The sequence below is a fragment of the Astatotilapia calliptera genome, chromosome 5 (genome assembly GCF_900246225.1).
Source record: "Astatotilapia calliptera chromosome 5, fAstCal1.2, whole genome shotgun sequence".
NCBI classification, from domain to species: Eukaryota; Metazoa; Chordata; class Actinopteri; order Cichliformes; family Cichlidae; genus Astatotilapia; species Astatotilapia calliptera.
The window spans coordinates 31,967,613-31,993,181 of record NC_039306.1 but is presented as its reverse complement, the minus strand read 5'-3'; the positions used below and the strand labels follow the sequence as shown (position 1 = coordinate 31,993,181).

The 25,569-nt window shown below is 42.1% G+C and overlaps 1 protein-coding gene across 16 annotated transcripts in view; it reads right to left on the bottom strand.

Moving 5' to 3' along the window:
• chl1b (cell adhesion molecule L1-like b) overlaps positions 1-25,569 on the bottom strand; it is an 82,202-nt gene that overhangs the window by 5,765 nt on the left and 50,868 nt on the right. For 7 of the 16 annotated variants that reach the window (XM_026168923.1, XM_026168921.1, XM_026168925.1 and 4 more), the window contains 27 exons: positions 25,124-25,232; positions 24,755-24,945; positions 24,017-24,139; positions 22,778-22,948; positions 22,431-22,454; positions 22,215-22,326; positions 21,690-21,871; positions 20,773-20,904; positions 18,955-19,095; positions 17,929-18,040; positions 17,511-17,677; positions 17,260-17,425; positions 17,024-17,148; positions 16,576-16,677; positions 16,052-16,249; positions 15,757-15,827; positions 14,760-14,982; positions 13,866-13,901; positions 13,491-13,606; positions 13,022-13,226; positions 12,723-12,845; positions 8,260-8,439; positions 7,026-7,055; positions 6,166-6,237; positions 3,771-3,878; positions 3,450-3,611; positions 2,937-3,068 (listed from right to left, as the gene is read on the bottom strand). In XM_026168923.1, the coding sequence (XP_026024708.1) occupies positions 2,937-3,068; positions 3,450-3,611; positions 3,771-3,878; positions 6,166-6,237; positions 7,026-7,055; positions 8,260-8,439; positions 12,723-12,845; positions 13,022-13,226; positions 13,491-13,606; positions 13,866-13,901; positions 14,760-14,982; positions 15,757-15,827; positions 16,052-16,249; positions 16,576-16,677; positions 17,024-17,148; positions 17,260-17,425; positions 17,511-17,677; positions 17,929-18,040; positions 18,955-19,095; positions 20,773-20,904; positions 21,690-21,871; positions 22,215-22,326; positions 22,431-22,454; positions 22,778-22,948; positions 24,017-24,139; positions 24,755-24,945; positions 25,124-25,232 (3,513 nt within the window). The remainder of the gene's footprint in view (positions 1-2,936; positions 3,069-3,449; positions 3,612-3,770; positions 3,879-6,165; positions 6,238-7,025; positions 7,056-8,259; positions 8,440-12,722; positions 12,846-13,021; positions 13,227-13,490; positions 13,607-13,865; positions 13,902-14,759; positions 14,983-15,756; positions 15,828-16,051; positions 16,250-16,575; positions 16,678-17,023; positions 17,149-17,259; positions 17,426-17,510; positions 17,678-17,928; positions 18,041-18,954; positions 19,096-20,772; positions 20,905-21,689; positions 21,872-22,214; positions 22,327-22,430; positions 22,455-22,777; positions 22,949-24,016; positions 24,140-24,754; positions 24,946-25,123; positions 25,233-25,569) is intronic. The other 9 variants (XM_026168930.1, XM_026168928.1, XM_026168929.1 and 6 more) reach the window with 9 other exon arrangements.

The following is a 25,569-nucleotide window of genomic DNA, read 5'->3' as shown; positions in this document are numbered from 1 at the left end:
AGCAGGGTACCTGATCACGGGCAGGGCGTACATGTTGATGGCCCGGATCTTGTTCTTACCATTCAGCTGACTCCTCAGGACTTGCCTGACCCTCTGCAGGTACTTGGTGGTTGCAGCCTTTCTAGCGGCCTCTTCATGGTTCCCATTTGCCTGCGGGATCCCCAGGTACTTGTAACTGTCCTCTATGTCTGCAATGTTGCCTTCTGGTAGTTCAATCCCCTCAGTTCTGACTACCTTCCCTCTGTTAGTGTCGGTAATCGTGGTTGTAGGTATTGCCCGTAGTGCTGCATTAACATCATCTAGCAGACCTTCTGAGGGTACTTCACGAAGGTCTGCTATATATATATATATATATATATATATATATATATATATATATATATATATATATATATATATATATATATATATATATATATATATATATATATATATGTGTGTGTGTGTGTTACATATATATGCTGTTCTGCATAGGCCTGAACCCACTCAGTGAGATCATTAACAAGACTGGCTACGGATACCGACTACGGATCGGAGCAGTTGTCAGCCACCTCCTGTACATGGATGACATCAAGCTGTATGCCAAGAGTGAACGAGACATCGATTCACTGATCCACACTACCAGGCTATACAGCAATGACATTGGAATGTCGTTCGGACTGGAGAAGTGTAGTCGGATGGTAACAAAGAGAGGGAAGGTAGTCAGAACTGAGGGGATTGAACTACCAGAAGGCAACATTGCAGACATAGAGGACAGTTACAAGTACCTGGGGATCCCGCAGGCGAATGGGAACCATGAAGAGGCCGCTAGAAAAGCTGCAACCACCAAGTACCTGCAGAGGGTCAGGCAAGTCCTGAGGAGTCAGCTGAATGGTAAGAACAAGATCCGGGCCATCAACACGTACGCCCTACCCGTGATCAGGTACCCTGCTGGGGTAATAGGCTGGCCAAAGGAGGAGATAGAAGCCACTGACATAAAGACAAGAAAGCTCCTTACCATGCATGGAGGGTTTCACCCCAAGTCCAGCACCCTGAGGCTGTACGCTAAGCGGAAGGAAGGGGGCCGGGGACTGGTGAGTGTCAGCACCACAGTCCAGGATGAGACAACGAACATCTCAGAATACATTGGGAAGATGGCCCCAACTGACCGAGTGCTCAGTGAATACCTCAGGCAGCAGAAACCCAAGAAAGAGGAGGGAGACGAGGAACCATCATGGAAGGACAGGCCCCTGCACGGTATGTACCACCGACAGATAGAGGAGGTGGTGATATCCAGAAATCCTACCAGTGGCTGGACAAAGCTGGACTGAAAGACAGCACAGAGGCACTAATCATGGCAGCACAAGAACAAGCTCTGAGTACAAGATCCATAGAGGCTGGGGTCTATCACACCAGGCAAGACCCCAGGTGCAGGCTGTGTAAAGATGCCCCAGAGACAATCCAGCACATAACAGCAGGGTGCAAGATGCTAGCAGGCAAGGCATACATGGAACGCCATAACCAAGTGGCCGGCATAGTGTACAGGAACATCTGTGCCGAGTATAACCTGGAAGTCCCGAGGTCAAAATGGGAGATGCCCCCAAGGGTGGTGGAGAATGACCGAGCTAAGATCCTGTGGGACTTCCAGATACAGACGGACAAAATGGTGGTGGCTAACCAACCGGACATAGTGGTGGTAGACAAACAGAAGAAGACGGCCGTAGTGATCGATGTAGCGGTTCCCAATGACAGCAATATCAGGAAGAAGGAACACGAGAAGCTGGAGAAATACCAAGGGCTCAGAGAAGAGCTCGAGAGGATGTGGAGGGTGAAGGTAACGGTGGTCCCCGTGGTAATCGGAGCACTAGGTGCGGTGACTCCCAAGCTAGGCGAGTGGCTCCAGCAGATCCCGGGAACAACATCGGAGATCTCTGTCCAGAAGAGCGCAGTCCTGGGAACAGCTAAGATACTGCGCAGGACCCTCAAGCTCCCAGGCCTCTGGTAGAGGACCCGAGCTTGAAGGATAAACCGCCCGCAGGGGCGTGCTGGGTGTTTTTTTTTTTTTTTTTTTTATACACACATACATATATATATATATAATATATATAATATATATATATAATATATATATATATATATATATATATATATATAATATATATATATAATATATATAATATATATATATATAATATATATGTGTGTGTGTGTGTGTGTGTGTGTGTGTGTGTGTGTGTGTGTGTGTGTGTGTGTATAAATTTCTATATTTATTGGGGTCTTTTTTTCCTTAAAGAGGAAAAAATGAAGCCTTGGTTTATGTTTTTAAATCTAAATGTTTTCCTTTTGCGAAGGAAGGGAGAAGGGAAAAAAGCACATGGCTCAGGCAAATGAAAGAAAAGGTTGTCGCTAATGAGAACTTAATGAGGAAACAAAGGACAGAGCTGCATCTCGCTCTTTATTTCTGCTGACGAGTGAAACGATCGCTGGCCAGACGACAAACCTGAAGGCCATTAGCCGTGAATAATAAAGCTGATAAGGACTCTCGTGTCCCCAGTAGGAGGACTAGTGCTGAGATACCACAGAGCTTCTGTCACTATTCACTATGCAGCCTGCTCATGTGCAGCATTTGCATTTTGTCTCGCTGTGGGCTCTGCACTTTGTTTAGATTGTTGGCTGGAAAAATAATGCAAAATTCAAATGCTGGTCATACAGTACAAATGCTTATTTTTCTTTCAATTCAGCAGCCTATTTTATGTATAAATTTGCATTATAATGGCCGGGGAAACAAAAAAAAAGGGGAAAACTATCATCATACATATTCCGGTAATGGCTTCTGGGATGATTGATCATTTTTTTCATGTCAACAAACAACAAAATGGAACTATAATGATGCTCTGAGCAGCAATTAGTATTCAAGGAAGGTGATGAGCGTGTGTGCTTGTAAAGTGAGGACCTACCGGAATACTTCCCTCCTTTATTTCTGTTGACAAAGCAGGCGATCAACACAATGAGTGTGAGGAGAGCAATGGCGCACATCAGCCCGATAAACCAGCCCTTGGTAGATATTCCTCCGTGAATGCTGGCCAGACCTGAGGAGAACAATATTGGGTGACTTTGACTCGCCTTGGCCTTTTCATCAGGACACTTGATTGAATGTTTACATCGACGGAGCCTATCTGATGCAAAGGCAGCAGGCAGCAGGGCGCGCCGCTGATGGAAACGCTCCAATATTAATATTAAACAGCTAATCCTGCTTGTCTAATTAATCAAGTAAGGAACGCTGTACAAATGTAATTCCTTCTTAGTGAGCCAAATTTAAATCCTCGTGACACCGTAAACGACCACACATCGCAGCCTGAGTCACCGTTCAAGGACACGCGAGTTGCACCTGTTCTTTTTTTCTTTAAAAGGGAGGTAAATTAGCTCTGCTTTTTTCATACTTTAAGCCATTTTTTTGTCCCCTTCCTCACCTGTTGGACCTGTAGTGATAACATCTTCAAATATACTAGAATTATAAACCCGGCTGTTAGGAATAAGGCGCACAGTGTACTCAGTCTCAGGTTCAAGGCCGTCAATGATGTGGAAAGTCTTAGAGGTGTTTAAGGCCTCTGTTATCTTCCAGTGACCCTCACCTGTGCAGAGGAGTGAATAATCAACAGTGTGTCAGTACACATGAAAACACACAACCACCTTTATCTAATGTAGAAATGGTTGAAAAGACACAAAGGTGCAGATGTGTCACCTACTGTTTCATTCTACTTTACTCATAAACCAACAGAGATTGAGCTTACGGTTGTTCATATATGTGATATAAAACTCAGCATGCTCTCCTCCAGATCTCCAGCTGATATTTGCAGAGCTGTCGCTAACAGCAGAGCTAACATTAAACAGGGTCGGGACTGACGGGGGGATAAGACGAGATGAGGAAAAGAAATGGAGAAATGGCAGAGAAGGGTTAGTAGAGGACAAAGCAGATCAAAGTGTTAGCAATCGTGTGTGTTTACAGGATAAAGGATGCTTTCTAAGGAAGAGGCAAGCGTGCTCCTTCCTAACACTAGGCATCAATTATGTCTGACAGAAGGGGACGTTGGGTCACTCTCACAACAGGACAAGAGTAATGTGGATAGGGAAATGGAACCACAGGTGGAGCCTGCAAAGCTGAATGGCAATCTACTAAAACCTGAAGAGCGATTTAACACCAAAGACTGCTGCATGATGGACATTTCACACAAGCAGAAATGAATGAAACATGGGAATGAAGTCAAGTTAGCCCTATAACATGTTAATAAGACACTTTTCCCCCTGAGATTTATTATGGTTATTTCACAGTCCTGGAAGTTTTAAAGTGTTAAAAAACAGTTTTTGGCCAAACCGGTGTCACTGCCTTTCTGTATTTCATCAATGAACAAACAAAAAAAATGTAATCCCAGCAGCTGAAGCCAGACAATGTTGGGCATTTTTCAAGGTAACTCAAGGTAAAGTGCAAATTATTAGAAACTCAACAAGCAGAAAAGCTTTTTCAGCTTTAATGTTGAATGAAAAAAATATTTCAGTGTTTAATTCAATTTAGTGAATTAATTCACAAAGTTTTCAGATTAATAATTAGCTTAAACAAATCCAGTTTTTATTGCTCTCTTCCTGTTAAAGGGGAGTTCTTCCTCTCCACAGTCGCCAAGTGTGTGCACATAGAGCAGTGGTCCCCAACGCCCGGTCCGTGAGTCGTTTGGTACCGGGCCGAAAGCTGAGGCTCGGGTGTGAAATTTTCAGGGTTTTTATCATTAACTCAGTTTCCGAGTCTGGGTCTTTTCCCGCGTTGTAGTTGTGTGTCTTATTTTGAAAGAAATGTTTACGCATTACCATAGTGACCAGAGAGCATTAAGGCGCAGAGAGGAAATGCTCCTCCTGAAATGTGCCAACTCTCAGTGTTGTTGGCACATTTCAGGAGGACGCTGCTAATAAAGTTACACACAGTGAATTTGCGTTTATTATTATATTTACAAAATATCACAGTTTTTGTCTTGGTCGTATCATTTTATTTTGTTGTAATTATCCGCGACACCTTAAAGGCTGGTCCGTGAAAATATTTTGTGTGTTCTAGCTTCATCTACCTCAGACATACCTATCAAGGTGATTTTATCCTTCTTATCCTCAAACAGAGAAAGAGGGAAAAACAGTAATTGATGAGCATGATTAGTATGGGAAACGTGTGCTTTGACAGCAGCTGTCTAAGCTAGTCAACAAAGCACAATCCACTTCATTTCACCACAGCAAACATGCAAATCTTCATCTGTGCCTCAAGCTCAGGTGCTTTATTTGCTCAGGTGATAATTCAGTTCACAAGAACACCTGTGTCTGGGCTGTCCATCCCAACAACTGCAAATGACACTCTCTGACTAATGTTGATGGATTAGTCACCAGCTATAGCAATTCTAGTCATTGCAAGTGTGTGATGACTTCGACTGACATAGACAATCTGAGTTAAAAATATCCAGAGGCTTGCTGCCGTGTTTTGTCACCATGTTCCTCAGCTTGCTATTACCTTCTGCAGAAAGCAGCTGCTCACCCAGCAGGGAACGAATGCCCTGGAAGATACCCCTTCAAAGTCAGAAATCTTTTTTTTTAATAAGGAGAGACCAGAAAATATTCTGATACAGGAGCTTTCAACAGCTTCCACTTATCTCAGTGTCCTGTAAATATCACCCTCCCAGTATGAGCTCATACTTCTCTGCATGGCTCAGGAGGATGTTTCTCCTTGCTGTTTTCTCTCTGTCCCCGGACCTCTTCTTGTCCCAGAGGTGTGTTGCTGTTTACCCAGTTGAAGATTACATGGAAATGTCAGGTGACTGCTGGGTCAATACACTGCCACACAGAGGGCTGAATGGGGCCCAACAAATCAATCACTTACAATTAGACATATCTGTCCTGTTCAAGTGACTGCACTCCACTGCCACACTGTGGGATCGGGATATAGATCTAGTATGCTAGATTTCCCGGTGGTGTAGCAGAGAAATGAAAGCTTACAGTACAATATGGCTACCATTTTACATTACAAACTAGTTGAAAAAAAATTCCTGAAGATGCTATCACATTATAATAGTCAATGCTCCTCTGCATTTATCCCTCAGCCTTTGCTGTCGATGCTGTACGGTTAAGGCTTTGCTGTGTCAGAAAGTGCTGTGGCTCTACCTATGGTGGAACGAGTGGGTTTGGTCACAGGGGACTTTGGAGTGCTTGGAGGTGAGGGGGAAGCTGACTTGCCTGAAAAGAAAAGACAGACCTTGTGGTTATCAATTGGGGCAAGGGCTTGAGGTGCTATCGTCTACTGTTAGCATGCATGCTGTTGTTAAGTACACTCTAAAATTAGTGACTATGCAATCTGAAACACGATCTAGAGTTTCAAAACTGTATTTCACACTTCTGAGATGTGCCTTTTCATTTTTACTCCAGTCCAAAAAAAGAAAGAAAAAGGGACGAGCTCGTGGCGTGTCTGATGCTCTTACTGCGGTTGGCTCTTAAGGCATCATTTATTACCCCAGCTTGTTGCACCGAGCCTGCCGTTGCTAGGAGAAAAGTCAATATTCGTTTACAGCTGCTAATGAGCCAAGATTAATATGAATTTATAATTAGGTTACTCATTACCAATTGTTATTAGAGAGGAAGCTGCAAAACTTTATCTAAGAAGAAGTTGACGGTTTTCTAATGAAAGGAGGCATCAGAGTGCTCTCTGCTGATGGCAAGGGCAAACAGCAGACAAGGTCAATTATGTGCAGAGAGGCTGAGTGTTTAGGGCTGCTAACTTCTGCATAGGACAAATAAAAAGTGTCCAAATGTTTGACAGTCAAGTCCCAATGATTTATTCAGCCCTACAGCAGCTACACACATCCATATTTCTAAACCTAAAAGCATGCGAGCACTACTAAAAAACAAAATGGTGAGCATGTCATACTAACATGAAAGTTATTCTATCACTATTTCAGAGCAGTTTGACGCTCTCTATATGTGTACATATGACATGCCACAGTTGCTGCATAAACAGATCTACATACTGAGGCCAACAGCAGGAGCCAAAATGGAAGCTGCAGAAAAGAAAAAAAGAAAAAAGACAGAAGGGACAAGCATTGCATGGCTAAGCAGACGTCCACATTCACAGGCACATTTATAATACACACTGCATGATCAAAGCTACATCTCAAAGCAATGCACTATTTTAGTGGCATATGTGAAAGCAAGCAGAGGACCATTAAGACAAACCCTCACACACACACGTATGCACACAGTGATGGAGGTGTTACCACAAATAGCTTTCATGCGCAGACCTTGAACCTCTCCCCCGCACATGTAATAGTCTGACAAAACTCAATACATATAAAATGAGCCATTCCTCCTGTAATCATCTCTCCGGCGTTTTTTTTCCCCACCATGCAAATAAACAACCCCTAAGAGCCAATTAAGTGTCTTTCTGTGATTGTGAGGATTCTTACAGTAAACAATAAGTAATCGCTTGCATATTAATCACCTGTGCTGCACTTCAAAGTTGAGAGTTCTGCTTTTACATAACACAGCCTGAGTGACATACTACATTCATTTTCTTGTCCATTTGTATTGAAAGAGCCACCTGCTTATTTCTTATGACTACAGCGCATTTAGTGATACTTGCAAAAAGCTTCCTGCTTCAATCACTCGTACCACCGACCACAATCACAGGAGCTTGGCTTGAGTTTGAGCCAGATGAAGTATGGTGTGTGGACCTCGACTAATGATATGTAATTAAAAGGCAAAGATTACATGTTACAAGCTGGCTTATTATGATGACTTACCCGGCAACTCTTTCATGATTGCACAATTCAGTAATAAAAGCTTCAGTTTCCTTTCTGCTCAAAGCAATTTTCTTTCTCAGCTGATTGTTTCATAGCTCACGCTCTCTGTCCAATCAATAAGCACTTGCTCTCTCATGACAGTGACAAATGAAAACCTCCACTGCAGCCATATGAAATTGTTTATCCACAAAAATTACTTACATGGAGATATGAAAAGCTTGGCTGCTCAGGCTTATATCATATTGCACTAGTTCAATGCCACATCGAAATGGTAAAATGACTCTGTCACCTGCTTTGCTTAGCCTCGGTTCACCAGAGCAAATTGTGCTCCTCAGAGCTCCTCCGCATTCCCAATGTTCCCCCACTGAGAAAGCGCCACGCTCAACCAGCCCCACGCCCACGCAAGCTTATCCGCACACATAAAGCCCGATCGGCTCGGCTTTCTGGACCTTCAAGCACTCACTTGTTTCCAGGGTGGTGGTGCACTCGTCGCTGACGTCAGGCCCGCAGCCCACCGTGGTACAGGAGCACAGGTAGAACTTGTATTTACTCAAAGGCTCCAAGTCACGCAGGATCCACGTGGTGGTCTCAGGTCTGCTAATATCTACTGTCTGCAGTGGTCCCACTTCTTCTGTGTCATTGACTAGAAGTAAGGCAAGGAAAAAAAATACGTAAATGTAAGTATTTTGTCACAGTCACCTAACAGAAGGCAAAGGAACAACAAGGGAAAACTCTTATACTTACACTGCATTACATACACTGTAAAATATCAGGATTGTCTGCACCTACAGTGTATTAAGCATAGCCTCTATATAACATACAGACTTAGCCACTGTGACTTCACCCACTGGCTAGAGAAGTCCTGTTGTGAAGCCTCACATTGCTGTGTCTTGCTGCTGATGATCATGTGGATATTCTCAACGAGAAACCGTTGGTAGTTATTTTAGGGTATTTTCACACCTGTGGTGTTCAAGTTCATTTAACTTGGATTCTGGTTCGTTTTACACCTTGGTGTGGTTCATTTGTGCAGACGTGAACACAGTAATCAAGACACTTTGGACGGGTTGGTCCAGAGCAGTTTGTTTATGACGTGACTGTGATCTGACCTCAATCCGACCCAATTACCAGGAGTACATTGCAGGTTCAAGGTAAAAAACTTGCCATAGCTATCCACGCTTTATATTCAGAAATGCAGCACAGATGTACAAAGGTCAGTACAGGCTAGCAACTAGTCGTGACAGAAACGTAAATTCTCCATGTTCTCCAATAGTCCAAAACACAGCACGTTCTTCCTGTATGCTGCTCATTGCATCTGGTTCATCCACCTTTAATATACAGCTTGTGGTCGCGAGAGGAATTTTCTCACTCATTTTAAATTCATACACAGTAAGGATCATACAATGTAACTATGCAGAGTCTTCATATTCGATACATGTACCATAGTAAGAACACTTGTTTCACAGATTTCAGTCCCTTGAAAACACAGCTTCCTTACCTAGTTTGTTTTTACATTTGAAGAGGTGTTTTTGCCTGACAGGCAGCATACTTTATATTAGTACTACACTCCCACATTGTTTTTTCCCATCTCCAAAAGGTGTCAGCAATTAGTTCTGCTGGAAGTACTTGTGCACGCTGTATACAGCCTGATGAAACTCAAAGAAGTTTGTGTCTTAGTGACAACATATTTGTTTACCTGCTTTACTTTTCTGATCTACTGATGTGACCACACATGAACATGCATCTAAGCCTCCACATTAGAAAACCATTCTTTCCAGCTTTTCTTAAAATATAATGTCTATACCAAAATAATTCTGGTCATGATAGTTTATCCATACATATAGAATTTTGATTTCTTTAATTTTGATATGATTGATATCATAATGTCGTTACCCTCTTATCCCATACTCTGCTCTTCCTTGTACCCAATGCCTTTTTGTTCTTCTATTTTATTTTATTTTTTAACTTTTGACTGAATGACTCCAGTATTTTGACACACAGTGAAATGTTTGACTGTGCCTTGTTTTTGGGGAACTCTCTAGTGGCCTTTCAAAATACTTCCAACTGACAATCACAGGACATTTCAGCTCTGCCAAAAAAAGAAAAGAAAAAGCAAATGTCACTTGTCATTTTGGTTTGTACATTTCCTGTTTGGGCTTTAAAAAAAAGAGGCAACTTGTTCTTTGCTTTTTCAGGATTAATCTCTCTATAATGTCTCCATTAACAAAAAAAAAACAAACCCTGAAACAAAACAAAAAAGAAAATTGTGCTCCACTAATTTATGGTTGCAATTTGTTTGAGTTTTTGGTGTGTGCTCTCTGCCTACATTGTGATGGGATCTCATTTTTCACTACGTAAAGCAGCCCAGTAGGTAGGGAGGTGGCATTCATGTTCTTTGTGACAAAAACAAACACAGCAGGTGTTGAGGTGACCTTTGCTGTGAAAGAGGTGCCACGTCTCTCAGGTAGAAGGCAACAGAAACAATGACAAGAATGTATTGGTCTGCTTCTCTTATTTGCCTGGATGCCACCCGCTGTTATCAGACATCCTGATTTGCTTTAGTTTTTTGGTTTTTTTGCTCAGTTTTATTTCCAGGGACAAAACCACTCGAATTTTAGTATATTATGCAATCAACTCTGGTACAAAAAAAGAGGCCACAAGCATCATGTTTCCACCCTGCGGTGGCATTACTTTCTCACTTTTACGGCAAAACTCGGACCTGACAGCTGGTCCGTATGCTCTTATGGAGTGAACTGGCTGAAGGCTTCAGACTTTGGCGCTTCCACTAATGACAAATAACAATATTTCCAAATATTCTTCATCCTAGCGGGCCAAACACAGTTGGCCTTGAGGAGCGTGAAGCAAACCAAGACTCTCCAGCACTGAAATGTGACCTGACAGCAAGTGTGAGTTTAGCTCAAATGGGAGAAAAACAGACAGTTTTATAGCCAAGGTCATTTTTAACTCCCACTCGTGTCGATATAGCAGTTCAACGCAGTACAAACTTCACTGGAACGGTCTTAAGTGCTCAAAAATATGTGCCTATCTCAATCTGCATCACATATAATTGGAAATAAAGTGGATATTTTATGAAGCCTTGAGTGGATTTTCAGTGCATAACAGTGAAATGATCTGTGTACTCAGGATTAAAGACTTCAATATGACAAAACAGGTTGAGTATGAGCGCCCATCTGTACTTTTATGACAATCTTATCTTTGCCTTGTCAAGCTCCCTGAGAGACAGTCAGACGGGTGTTTAGCCTGTACTGACATATGATGCCCCGGGCTTTAGAGCGGGTTAACAGCTCTTTAAGGCAATGTGACTATATGCCACCCACTCAAGTTATGAGGGTGACTTTACTCAGTCTTTACATTCATACAAGCTTTAAGTGATTCAGAAAAGAACTTGATAAAAACTTGTTACTGACTGCAGGTAGAGGGAAAATGTTTATGATTTCCACATCTCCTGGTGTGTGTCCCACACAACTAGATCTTATGTTTTTCCCCTGCCGACAGTTTATTTTTTCCATTTCAAATTTGCCAGTGGTACTGCAGTGGATCCAAGAAAGTGCAGAGCAGAGTTTGAGGTTGTTTGGCTGTGCAGTTTTCAGATTGGGTATTTTAACAAAAAATTGTTATCAGTGTTTCCCCTAGAGTGGCAGATGTCCAATCTGTGAGGGGGGGGGGGGGGGATCACGCACACACATAGACACACCTGCGGCCACGTAGTGAACAGGTACACACACACGGACACATTCAGTGAGTGTATCCTTCAGGCTCTCCTCTTTTCAAATCAGCAGGTTCATGATTTAAGGGAAAGATTTAAGGGACATCTGTAAATTTGGGTTACTCTCCCTCTAAAGGGGAACTGCACTAGTTAAAGATAAAGTCACGAGCTGATATCACCATCGAAAGGCTTTATCCTAAAAACGTGTTATTTCAAAGCAGGTTAGTTTAAGTGTTTTAAACCCAGCGTCGATCCGGCTTGCGTTAAACAGTGTGTTACAACGGGGCCTCTTGTGAAACCGGTGAAATGTGAAGCTATTAAAGGCTGCTGTGAAGACGAGCATAGTCTTAAACAGCTGCGCCGTAGCTTGAGATGACTTGTGTCACTGATGATACACTGACAGCTGGCTGCATTATCCTCAACGTTTCACACATGACTTCCTTCAAGGGGACTTCAAAAAAAGAAAAAAGTCACACTTCAAAGAGTCCATCAGCTTTATTGCTGTGGCACAATGAAAACGTCCTCTGCTGAAATACGGCGTGACGCTGGGTCCTTTTTTTGTGCTGCCGCCAAATCAAACTCAATTAGCCGGGAAATGCAGCACTAAGACGTTGTTGGAAGTTAGTCATTAGCTTCGTTATGACTTTTATTTAAGGACAGCACAGTGTGTGCACACGTGGGATGTGTTCAGGGATGATGTCCCCTGGGACAGAGCTACGCTGAGGACGTTTCCTGCAGACAGGATGGGGTCAGTAAAACCGGACCTTAACAGACTGTGACTCAGAGGCCTTGTTCAGCACTAGCCGAGCCGTGATCATGACACAGGCCAGTAGACACCACCCTGACATGGTTCCTATACACACACTCTGACCCCAGCCTTATTAGAGCAGAGCAGCAATTCTTCTTTCTGTGTAAAGGATCATGGGTTAGACAATCACCACTTCTTTTCCCAAGAAACTGTTCAGGTACTGCACATACTTGTCTGCAGTGCAGTATTGTGTAGAGGATAAGGTTTGAAACAGTTAAGCCGATATGCAGTCAGAGCAATAGATGGCCTGTTTGTTTTCTTTACAGAGTACAAGCTGAGGGTAAACTCTATTAAACACAAGATGAAAAACACATCATCTTCTCACAGCAATACAGAAACATCACCATTATATGTGTGTTGATTAAGTGTAAGGATGAGGAATAGGGATACGTACTGAGATGGTACTTAAGGAGGTAGCCAATGAGAATCCCATTAGGCTCCAACGGCGGCTCCCAGGCCAAAGAGACAGTGTGCCTCTGTACATCTGTGACCCTGAAATCATGATTTTTCTCTGGGACTGCAAAGGCGTGCACAAACACACACACACACACACACACACACACACACACACACACACACACACACACACACAAAGCAGTCAAATTCTGCAACCCAGTTTACTTGGCTATTATTAGATTTTCCCTTCAGTAGTTGTGAATCAATACACTCCATGCTGTTTTTCCACAATCTTACCTCCCTCTGGGGTTTTGAAGTTGACGGGATGACTGCCTGGGCCGTTGCCCCGCCCGTTGAAGGTCATGACGATGAGGCTGTACTCGGAGAAGGGCGTCAGAATTGGTACCGTGGCGTGGTTCTTATCCCCGGGGACTGCCAGCGTGTGTTTATCTCCGGGACTTTTCTTTGAGTCCACCAGACTGCGCAGACGCCACCAACTTATCTACATCAGGAAGGAGGCACACAGAGACATCCTCAGCAGTGCCTACAAGATATCAAACTTTGAACATCATACATATGTACATGTGTGAAGGAATGCTGACTGAGTTAGTGTGATTTTTTTTCTGGTGCTGTAAGCAAGAAAACATTGAGCTGGACACCAGTAAAGGAGACAGAGTGAGGTGAGAGAAGCAAATGTTTAGAGCAAGGTCAGTGCCATTCCTTTTAAACTGTGTCTAAAAGCAAAGGTCTGGTTTTGAGGTATTACCCTGTAGCCTCCCAGATGTCCATGTAACTTGTCCTTGTGTACTCGTGTCCAGCTAACCTTGACCACGGAGCTGTTCATCACCTCCACAGCTACATCATCAGGTGCAGCAGAGGGAACTGCAAAGGCAAACACACATTATAATCTACAACAGGCTGCAAGTGAGGGAAGGAAAAACAAACCCAAACAACACAAAAATACAAAGTACTACTCGGCTTGCTTACATTTAGGGATCACTGATTTACTGGAACACCTACGAGGAGGGAACTCTACTTGGAGTCACAAAAAAATGAAAAAACAAACAAAAAACAAAAACAAGTGCTACATTTCCTAAAATCCCATTTTACTCAGGACACAGCAGTGAGAAAGTGTCATGACCTGAGGTGACCTCCTGAGGACAAATCCAAAAGAAAGCTAAACAAAAGAAAAAGAGTAAAAAGTACGGTACATGGTGCTTTCTTCTTCTAGCACACTGCAAAAATGATTTTCAAGAAAATAAAAAAACCTTGTTTATGAACATGTTTTCTTATTTTTTGTCTAAAAAGAAAACATTCTTAACAAGCAAGTTTTGCACAACTGCACAAAATTAAACTCATTCTAAGAAAATATGTCCAACGTTTTCTTAAGATATTTCAGCTCATCTTGAGCTTTCAGTTACAGGATATGACAATGGTTTGGCTGAAATTCCAGAAAGAGAATAAGATTATTTTTCTCTTATTTCAAGAGTAAGGGCACTCAAAACAACTTTTCAATTTTACTCATTTAAAGATGCCAGTTTAGCTCAATGCGTTCAGCATGCGCTCACATGCTGCATGGCTGAGAGTGGCAAGCCTGGGTCTGACCCTCGGCCTGGTTAGGTGGCTAGACAACCTAGCAAAAATTCTTTCCATGTTTAGCATAAAGCTAACAAAGGCCAAAAAAGTGAAAGTTTTTGCCAAAGGTCATGTGGGCACAAGCAAAATGAAAAAAATGTTTAAATGTTCTGAGGTTTAGAACATTTAAACATGTTCATTTTTTCTTTTCTGTTTAGCTTTGAACAAACTGCAGCAAAAGCCAGCTTATTTTCCCCAACTTTTCTTTTTAGAAGGGCATTTTTAGCCATGCCATGTGTTTTGTATTTGCCAAAACAATAACTTTAAAAAAAACTGCTCCGCAGAGAGGAGGACGGCTGCAGTAATATTTATTTGCTAGGAAGTAACTTCAAACTCCCCTTTCCCATAACATATTCTCATTTTATTGTGAATACTGAAAAAAAAATTAACTTATACTCACAGTCCTCTCCTGAATAGCCAGTCACTAACTTGGGCTCAGGTCCAAAGCCCTGACGATTCTTGGCTTGGATCTTTATTTCGTAGGGAACAAAAGTTGGGGTGTTCTTCACCACGAATGAGTGTCTCTTCACTGTGTTCTCCTTCCAGTCTTCTTCCACATCTTGTCGTCTGTAACTCACCTTGTACTCCAAGCCGGGACCATTGTGCTCAATTGGTAACAGGGGCTGTATCGTAGCAGGAAAAGAAAGAATGGAGTGGGTTTCACTGAGACTTTCACAGTTGCGTAAGATACTTGTTATATTTCACCACGCTATGTCACTCCTTCCATAGGGGAAAAAAATGACTTGTCCGGTGAACATTGCTTGGAACAATGCTTTATCCCACCATCTAATAAAACAATGGAACAATTGACCTGGTCTAGCAGCAAGGCTTTTCTTTGATATAGTGCTTGCTGAGACTTTATAGATGAAAAGATTCATCTCGTCACAGAAGTCAGACCGTGAGAAATAGAATGAGATACCATTATCCACAAAAGCAAATCATTAACAGTAGGAGAGCTCATGAATCCAGGATTCAGGGGCTACATTACCATGACGGGGCAACCGGATAATAAGTGAAGGAGAGATTCATCTTTCTACAATAAAGGCCAATATATGACTGTGAGTGTTAAAAAGAATTTTTTTTTTCTTCATAGCTTTCCTTTCTCTTTCTAATCAAAGACAGAGAGCAGCCTTGAATGAGGAACTCATTCATGGACATTCCAGAAAAGGGCTTCTTTAAAGATCTCTAGAGTGAAATATCATAAATGGGCCATTTCTGTTTCTTTAATTCCTATTGGTAATAGCCTATGAAACATTGATAAAACTTTATCTCTGTTCTCAGAAATTCTTTGACTGCTCAAAACTATAACGATAGGAATAATGTGCTACGTAAAGGTAGGCCACGTCGCAGAACTTGCAGAAAGAAGATAATAAAAAAGACCAAAGTCTATTTCTTACCTCCCATTTGATATCCATTTCATGTGGCAAATGACCTTCGATTCTGATATTTTCAGGGTTCCTGTCAGGGGCTGTGGAGGAAAAGGAGTATAGATTTTGTCAGCATTGCTAGTGGAAGAAATCTCCAGTGAACGAGGCACGCGAGAAAGCAGAGTTTCAACAAGAATGGAATCAATTATGTAGCAGGTCTGAGTGTTTTAAAGTTCACAGAGCAGCAGCGTATCAAGTGGGCTGGAAGACCCTAACAAAAGGTACTACTGGTAAATACTGAGCGATGAAAGGAGGAAACTCAGACCTTCTGGAGGAGTTTTGTATCTCTCTGTGGCCTCGCTAGGACGCCCGGTTCCCACAGCGTTCACGGCGGACACTCGGAAGCAATAGTCGACATTGCCGTTGAGCTTGAGCTCAGCAGAGTTGCGGTTCCCAGGTACTCGGAGTAGCTCCTTCCAGTTGCTTGGTTCCCAGTGGCTCTCCTCGTACTCGATAATAAACTCTGTTGACAGGCATAGAGACAATCAGAGGTCTCCCTCACCGCTATGAATCCTGCCAAAGGATTACTTATCTAACCACCAGCTGTGCAGAAAACGCCTCAAACCCTGCTCTGGGCTTGTACATTCCTCAGGGAGACTAATCATGATTCATGCTTGGATGAACCAATAATGGATTCATATTGTACAAGATGGTATCAAACAAATCTATTTACATGCAGGATGCTGCTCAGGAATGTGTCTGTCATATTAATGGCATTCGCTACGAGATGCACTGATCCTCTCTGCGCTGTATGTCCTGACACCTGCACACATGGATGCTCCTTTTTACCTGTGGTTGAGCTGTTGTGGTCGTCCCCGGGGATCCATTTCAGCGTCACATTTCTGCCCTTGCGGTCAGACAGTACCAAGTTCTCCGGCGCATCGGGGACATCTGAAAATCATTGTAACGGCACGGCTTTTAGAAAAAGAAAATCACAGGGACACAAGATCTCTGCAGCAAGAAAAAGACCCGGGGAGCAAACGTTCAATCGTTCCCAGGAGTCAGAGGATGTGGAACCAGCTGCATCGCTGTGCTGCCCGTCACTGTTTTCTTTAGACTTTAACATGTCGACAACATCTTCAAAGAAGCTGTGCTAATAAAGCCACGGTCTGCACCTTCATGCTCTGCGCTTGGCTTCCTGACATTTTGTGGCCTTCTCGAATTTGCTGCGCATTAATGTAGCACCAGGGTGCTCTGAACTTTTGACCCCCGAAGCAGCGCTCACACGTAAGCTCACCTAACACCATGAGGAGGGCTGAGGCCACGTCTTGGTCCGCTGGAGTTTTTGCCACACATGTGTACACACCCTGGTCGCTGTGGCTCACATTCATGATGTGAAAAACACCGTTCTCCACAAAGTATCTGTCGGTAGAAACATGGAGACGGGGTATTGATTTACCAAAGGAAAAGGGCTTTTCAGCTGGGATTAGGTCTGCAGTGCTGTTTCACCAAATAAATAAATAAAAATTCTACCTTGAATTCTCAGTGTAGTTGAGGGCTATCTCCATATCATCTTTTTCCCACAGGAGCTCAAAGTCATTGCTGAAAGACTTGTCGTACTCCGCCAGGCATGAGAGCTGGGCCGTGGTACCTATTAGGATCCGCTGGTCCTCCGGGGCCACTACTATTCGAGTGGGATCTTCCAAAGGAAAGACCAAGTTACTTACATTTTGAGGCCCGTGTGAGGCTTAACACAATTCTTTTAAATGACTAAAACTGTTTACCTTTTACATAAAGCATGGCATTGATAGCAGATGATCCCTCTGTGTTTTTGGCCAAACACGTGTACTGTCCTGTGTCACCCCTCTCCACATTGTAGATCTTCAGTGACCCGTTTTCATGAACAGTAAACCTGGGTCCATGAACAGATTCAGGGGAGTCGTCTTTGCTCCTGGAGAACATGCAAAAAATGTTGTCAGAGGGGAGAAAAATAAATGCAAATACAGGTGGTCTACACTACTACACTATGGCAGCAGTGAAGCGATAAAAGCAGGACATCAGAGCTGAGTGACAGGGCTACTTCAGCTTGATTTGAAGAAATAGCAGGTCGTGGGTAATGAAACAGCCAGTATACTGAGGGAGTGCACGCATCGACCAGCTGAGATCTACTGCCCTCTGCTGGTAAAACAAAGCTACACTTACCAAGTGATTGTAGAAGGAGGAGAGCTGAAGACCTTGCAGTGCATCGTCACTCCCTTCCTCTCCACAACAGAGTATTCCTCCCCCTCACTTGTTAAAATCATGGGCTGCAAATCTGCAAAAACCAGCAGGAGACGCTCATCATAACATCGTAACAGTGCTGTTAGAAAAGCACAATATATTTTTTTCACCGTGGAGGAAATGGCTTCGACAAAAAAAAAAAAAAAAAACCCACACAGCTAGATTAGGTTCTAAAAGCTGATAAAACAGGAATGGAAATAGGCAGATAACTGCAGGTTAAATGAGGTGACAACAGTGTTGCTTTACTTGTGCATTAACTATGAGCTTGTTGTGTTTTTAAAAAGGAAAAAAAAAGAAGAAAATAAAAAAAACGATTCAGCTGACAGGTTGTCAGAAATGAGCAAATGTGAGAAAGAAATCAAAGCTGAAAACAATGGAATAATGAGTTCGCTGAGTGTGTGCACCTTATCAGTTGTAGCCAAAGCCTCCCATTAAAACGCTCTGTCTCTACTAATTGTTTACAAAGGCAGCAACTGGGACTCAGCATTCAGAGACTGTCCAGCTTTATTAACTCCTGTGTCACCAAGAAGCAACTCCCCACATTTGAGCTGCACAACAGATTTTTTTTTTAATCTGCTCTTGTAAAGCAGCACATGTTTGTCTTGTGGCACTCGAATTGGTATGGAATTGAGAAGGGACTTGTTAGCATATAAATGGTAGGGAACAGGGCTTGTTGCTCCACAGGGAGAATGGCCATCCTGAATGAAGGAATACAGCTTGCAGACAGCTCTCCTTCCCTGGGCTCCTCACTGTTTTATGGGCATATGCCAGCATCAGCGGCAGCTCTCGAGCTTGACACATCAGTCAGCGATCTCTCTGTGTCTCACAAGGAAGTCTGAACCTTATTCATGTACGCTGCGACACAAATACTTTGTATGGATGGTATTTTCATAGACCTCGGATGGTGAAGCAGAATTTAATAAAACTGTGGCTCGCTGATATACTTACTCATGATCATGATGTTTGCATTGGACAGAATGGTTCCGTGTCTATTGGAGGCCTCACACTGATAGACAGCACTGTCAGAAACTTGGGCATTATGTATAACTATGGTGTCACCAATTACCCTCCTGTTTCGTGCTGGGGACTCTGGAATAATACAAAGGTACACTCAGTGAACACAAAGTTTTAAACCAGCACAATTAAAAAAAATCTATATGCTAAGCTGAAATTCCCAAATTAACTAACATCAAAAGAATGTGAAGCAACAATCACTTTGATTTTAAGTCTAAAACATCTGTGTGTTTGTTGTGTTAAAGTGATGTCGGCTGAAGTTGACCTAGGACCTGGCCACACTTTGGTGTACTACCAATCTGTACCAAAAGATGGAGCAGCAAACCAACGTAAACTTCTGTTTCAACCAGTTTTACCCTGGAAATCGGGCACATGCAATCATACAAACTCAGATGTTGGAGTTGAGGTGTGGTATCTTTAGTGCGTTACAGAAAAAGTGAGAAAAAACAGGAATTTTTTGGGTTCTTAAGCTATATGTCTGTGAAGGTTCTCAGTCATCCAGGTCATCGTAGTCAAAGGAGCTTGGAAAGAAAAGCGTCTGGACTTCTTTAAGTTGCTTGAAGACGTTTCACCTCTCATCCGAGAAGCTTCTTCAGTTCTAAGGTCAAATGGTGGAGAGTCCCAGATATAAACCTAGTGGGAGTAACCCCCCACAGAGGGACAAAAGGACCCCCTGATGATCCTCTAATCGCCTGAGCCAAGGTGTGAAACTGGGTGTGGGTCCCAATCAGCCAGAGTTTCGGGTGTGTTCATTGTGAAACCTGGCCCCACCTTATCATGCGAATTCCTGAGGTCAGATGGCCCAGGATGTGAGTGGGCGTTAAGGCGTCTGGGGAGGGATCTCAAAACTGGATTATAGATGGCAGAGAGTTGGTGTCGTAAACCCCCGCCTCTGTTCAAAGATGGTCGCTCACAGTGGACATAGATGGCTTCTTTCACTCCTCTTCTTAAGCTAATTAATCACTAAAATCTTTAATCAAAACAGATCTCAACAGATCACATTCATCATCCTTGTAGTATATATAAATATTTAATCATAAATATATGTTCTCTCTATTTTCAATTTTAAATGACAAACTTAAATTATTTTATAATTTCATTGAAAAATACTTTGCTACGCATCCATGCAGTACCTTGACGCCCCCACCAGGGGCCTTTTACACTAAATCCCAGTGAACTAACTGGGTACTACAATTGGTTTTATTGGTTGTTTGCTTTTTTGGATGGTTTTTAGGGGGGTTGTATTGCAATGTTTAAAGTACCTGTGCACAATTTGAACATAGCCTAGAGGCTTCACACTAACAGTTAACACTGCAGCTAACGTAGCCCTAACTAGATTTGTTATAATAAACTTTCCCCAGCTGTCAGGGATTTAAGTGACTTCATATTTTGGTTTTTGAAGCCATAGAAGGTCTTATATCCCTCATATTCTCAAACATGCAGTGCACATTACCTTTAATGTACAAACCTAATTAATAGCATTCACGTCAGTGTTTTACTTGTCTCTGTTTGCCTTTTCTTAGATTCTATGGTTGTGTCTCAACAGATACTACACAATTATGTTCACATTCATCATCCTTGGAGTACTTTCCCACTTCTGGATACTTCCTCCTCATGTTCTACGTTGTAACACTGAACAAAACAGCATCAACCTTTAGCCTTTCTGTGGGGTTCAACATGTCTAGCAATCACAAGGAGCTCGCAGTACAAAGAAGTGAAGTGAGCTTTAAGTGAGACTGCTGTGGGACTGACCCTGCAGAGGTCCACCGTTCACCCTCCATGTAGTCGTCGGCTGAGGAATCCCACTGGCAGAGCACTTGATGTGCACGTCTGAGCCGATCATACTGAGCTGACTCTCAGGCTCAAACACCCACTCTGGAGGCTCTGAGAACACACAGTCAGCGTGATGTTATCAGTATAAAGAAGACACTGAGCACTTACAGAGGAGAACACAATCACAGGAATAGTTACGCAATATGTATTATTCAGTAAAAATGAATGCTACATTTACTACCGATTACACACAGAAATGGACCCACAAAAGGCTCTTCCGCTGCCTTCAGCCTCACCACCTGCCACCATGATATAGAGATTATACTATTATGCATTACTTGGAATTATTCTTAACACCGTCTTTCACACACACAACCATGTTTAACATAGCAATCAAAACAAAGGAAGCTGACAGTGAAAATGCATGTTTATGCAATCAGATCTTCATCTTTCAATGATATTTAAAGCTTTTTTTTTTCCATTTGAGGCTTATTTGAGGAAAATAAGAATAAAACTGTATCAGCCATCAGAGCCTTTTCTTAATCTTTCCTGTACCTGATAACCATTTGGCAGATCCACAATCCGTAAAGTGGGAACAGAGTATATTAACTAAATAAAAACTAGCTCCATTTCCACTAATCATAGAATCTTACTTACAGATTAAAGCATTAGAGTTAGGTGATAATTTGATATACAATAACAGAAGAATCATACTTTTTCTTAAAGCAGAACTTTTACTTGTGAGGATTTTAACACAATGTATCGTCACAGCAGCTGGTCTTTAAACCCCTTTTTATCAATGATTAGACGAATTTGTCAAACAGAAATAATGAAATCAATGTAGACAAACCAGATGTGACAACATTGCAGTGTGTTGCACTGTACACTGTTTTTACCTTCGACTGTCACGGTGAAGGTATGTTGAACTTCTCCCAGTGGATTCTTTGCCTTGCACATGTACTTCCCACTGTCTTCCAGCTCAGCTCTTGGCACAATCACCAATTTTCCATGATTCTCAAATCTCCCTTTACTAGGAAATTTGTGGCCCATTTTAATCCATTCAACCTGTGGAGTTGGACTGACAGAAAATGGGAACAAATGGTGAGCCTAAAAATAGTGACATACTGCCTTTACATGGCTAAAATTAAAGGTCCTGGAAGGGCTAGAGCTTATCCCAGCAGTCATAGGGCAAGAAAGATAGCTAGACCCTGGACTGGTCACCTGTCTGTCACAGGGAAAACACAGACAACCATTCACACCTACAACCAACCAAACTAATTAAGTGTCTTTGGACTGTGCGAGGAAGCCAGAATACCTGAAGAGAATCTATGCAAACACATCCACACCACCATGCTACTCTAACATAGCAATATAACTGCTAATATAGTAACTCTAAAACATTAAGGTAAATTATTACTCACAATCCTTCAGCAATACACTCCAGGTTCAGGTCCTCTCCTTTGACCAGCTGTATCTCTGATTTGCCACCAGGGGGCGTCAGAAGAGAGGGTTTTCTCTCCAGAATTGCATTAGCTGAAAAGAACAGAATACACAGTAAGACAGAACAGCGTATTCACACATCTTTCTTGTGCATAAAGCAGTTCATACACATGCAGAAATACACTAATATAACTTACCATTTTCAGAACTGTCACTTTTTCCTAAAATCATGACGGATGAGACCAAAAAAACAAACACACAAACAAACAAGAAAAAAAAACACACACACACAATGAACATGTGAAAAATGTGGATGATGCACATCACCAACATCTGAGTCACATCATAAAATCATAGAAACAAAAAGACGCGCACAAACAAAACAGTGTGACACTGGGATGGCTTTTGAAGTGTTTCCTTTCAACAACGGTATCGGCGAATGTGCTGGTAAATGAACAGTGCTCCAAAATCAAAGTACACGTCACGCTGGTTTGAGAGGCAAACAATAATCGAGTGGAGACAAAGAAAACAACGAGACACCTACTTGTCTTGACAATGACAGACATGGCGGTCTTCTGAACGATCGTTCGTATTCTGGGGAAGGAGGCGAAGCAGCAGTAGTCTCTCCCGCTGTCCTTCTCCACTGCGTGGGAGAAGTAAAGGTCTCCGTTCAGGCCCACGGACACCCTCTGATCCTGCTCAATGTGCTGGAGATCTGAGCACAGGAAGACGGTGGCAATGATTCCATGTAGATGTAAACAATCTTTAATTGAACAACTGCTGATTTAAATCCATGTACTTCAGCTTAACCCAGCTAAACGACATTGGAACATAATGAAGTAATTTTCCTAATACTTCACTGAGACAGTTACTAAGACCTTCACAAAAAAATATCTGTTTACAGATTGACATTGATTGAAATTTTATGGCTTGGGAATAGTAAAAATCAACTACCATCATCTAATTTGGATCACTTGTTATATGTTTCATAAACACAGCTGCACACAATAATGAATTCCCCTCTCATTTTTAAATAACTGTGGCACAATGAGAATGAATGTTTCACTGTTTTACAAAGACCTAGAAGAATAGTCTTTATTTTGGTCTTCTGTACCTTATTTATCTCTGGTATAAACTTCCAAACTGCCTACGAAGCAGAGAAAGCTCATCACTCTAATAACCCCACCAGCTGAAGCAGTCATTTCTGCACTGATATAATGGATAACACTTCTATAACACTTCTGCCACCACGGCTGTGAAGTGTCTTTATACATGGAAAAAAAATCTTTTAAACTGTTCAAAAACACTCCATACCATAATTTTACTACTGGCTTCTTCCAACTCTTCAGTAAAGCTAAACATAACAAACATTTTACCTGATATATTTCATGTATGTGGGAACGTGAATATAAAGAAGTTCTGTGGCTTTGAAAAGAGAGTCTGCAGTGACTTTCCTTCTGATTAGCATGTGATTCAAAACACATTTTTATAAGCCTAATATATCTTATGAAATTTACCGTCTAAACTATTTTTAATTAACCAAGTTAGAAAGTCAACACAACTGAAAACAAAATAAATTCATAATTATAATAAAGGTCAATCATAAAGGACCAATATGGCAAGGCCATGATGATCCACTTGGTAAAATAAATCCGCTTGGCATCTTTCTTGGCCTTAAGACAACAATTCTGATGGCTAAAGATCCAAACGGGACACAAAAGAAAGAAAAAAAAGAAAGTCAACACCAAACTGTGCACTCATCACAACATGAGATATTACTTACTAATAGTCATCCAGTAGATCTGCAGTGGAGGTATACCGTTAGGTGGGTCACATTTTAAAGTAAATGGCTGGCCTTCTTCTACCACGACAGGATCGAGTGTCTCTTTAGGGAATTTAGGAACATCTGAAAACAAGATAAACTAGAGTTGAAAAAAATAATAAATAGTGTGGTGCAGTTTTTCTTTTCAACAGAAGGTGGCAGTAATATCATTCTTGAATTCTACGTGTAGCACGTGTCAGTTTTACCTGTGCTGCGAATCATTCAATAGATTGAATCCTAGTGTGCTCTGTTTATTTATTTATTTATTTATTATCTTCAGTTCTGGCCCTCAGAAACAAAACAGACATCCCTACCGCTATTGTTCATGGCCCTGTCACCAGTGCTGAGCGGTTGAAGCCCAGCCAAATTTAGTCAAAGTCCCCTGTGGAGTGGATTTTCTTGGAGAATTTATGTAGTGTTCTTGGGAACAAAATGAAAAATGAGGCAAAGGAAATGATGGAGAGGCTAGATCACACCCGATGCTTTTTCTGGTGCAGACCTACAGATGAGACGCTGCGAGGGGTGGAGCGCTCGGGAACCTCAATGACTTTCTGCCACGTCCAATACAATGAAAAGCTCACAACAGAGAGGTGCAGTCATTACAGGGAGCTGCTGGCCCTGAATCACTTTGAAAGCTCTGTAACAGAGCACCTCACACACACACATCTGCACGCACACTCAAAGATGCAGGTTACTCACTGGGCACAATGAACTCAATCTCCTTCGATATGGCGATGCCTAGTTTGTTTGAGGCGTAACAGCGATAGGTTCCCTGGTACTCTGTAAGGTTCCCATTATTGGGTATCACAAAGGTCCCAGAATTCTCTTCTTTCATCAGGCGGGGGTCTTGAAAGGGGTCGAATTCCTGGTCATTCTTTGTCCATCTGAATCTACATAAAGAAAGCCAGTGTTAAAATGTCAAGTCTTAAAGCTGAGACCGTAGAACACTCAGTACCGAAAGTTACAAATCAAAGCATCGAAGTGCAACATGTTGATGCTAAAGTGTTGTTTGGTATTTAGTGTCTGTTTGACTGCTAATAACAAGCTCCCGTCCTTTGAAGTACTCACTCTGGCTCGGGATTCCCTTTGGCTTCACAAATCACGGGGAAGCTTTCGTCAAAGGGAAAGGCGATGAGAGTGCTGGGCGACTGAGCTGTGATGGTGGGCAGCTGCTCAACTGGGCAACAAACAGACAGGCAAGCATGAAAATTAAAGAAACAACACAGGCTTCAAGAAAGCTATTAAGAAATGTGTCATACTCATCATAATACTAGGACAGTGGTTCCCAACATTTTAGATTTGTGAATGCCAATTTCCTGAGGAATATGCTTTTGACTTAGCTCAACACATCTTCAATATAGTCTGCTTTTGAGGTTTTAAGAGGTCTGGCATGGAAAAGTGCCATCTTGTTGTATTTTGGAAGACAAAAATGACCATATTTCAACAAGTGCTATCAGTCAGTTACAGGCTAATTCTAGCAAGTTTACTTAGCATCCATAAGCTGAATGGATGTA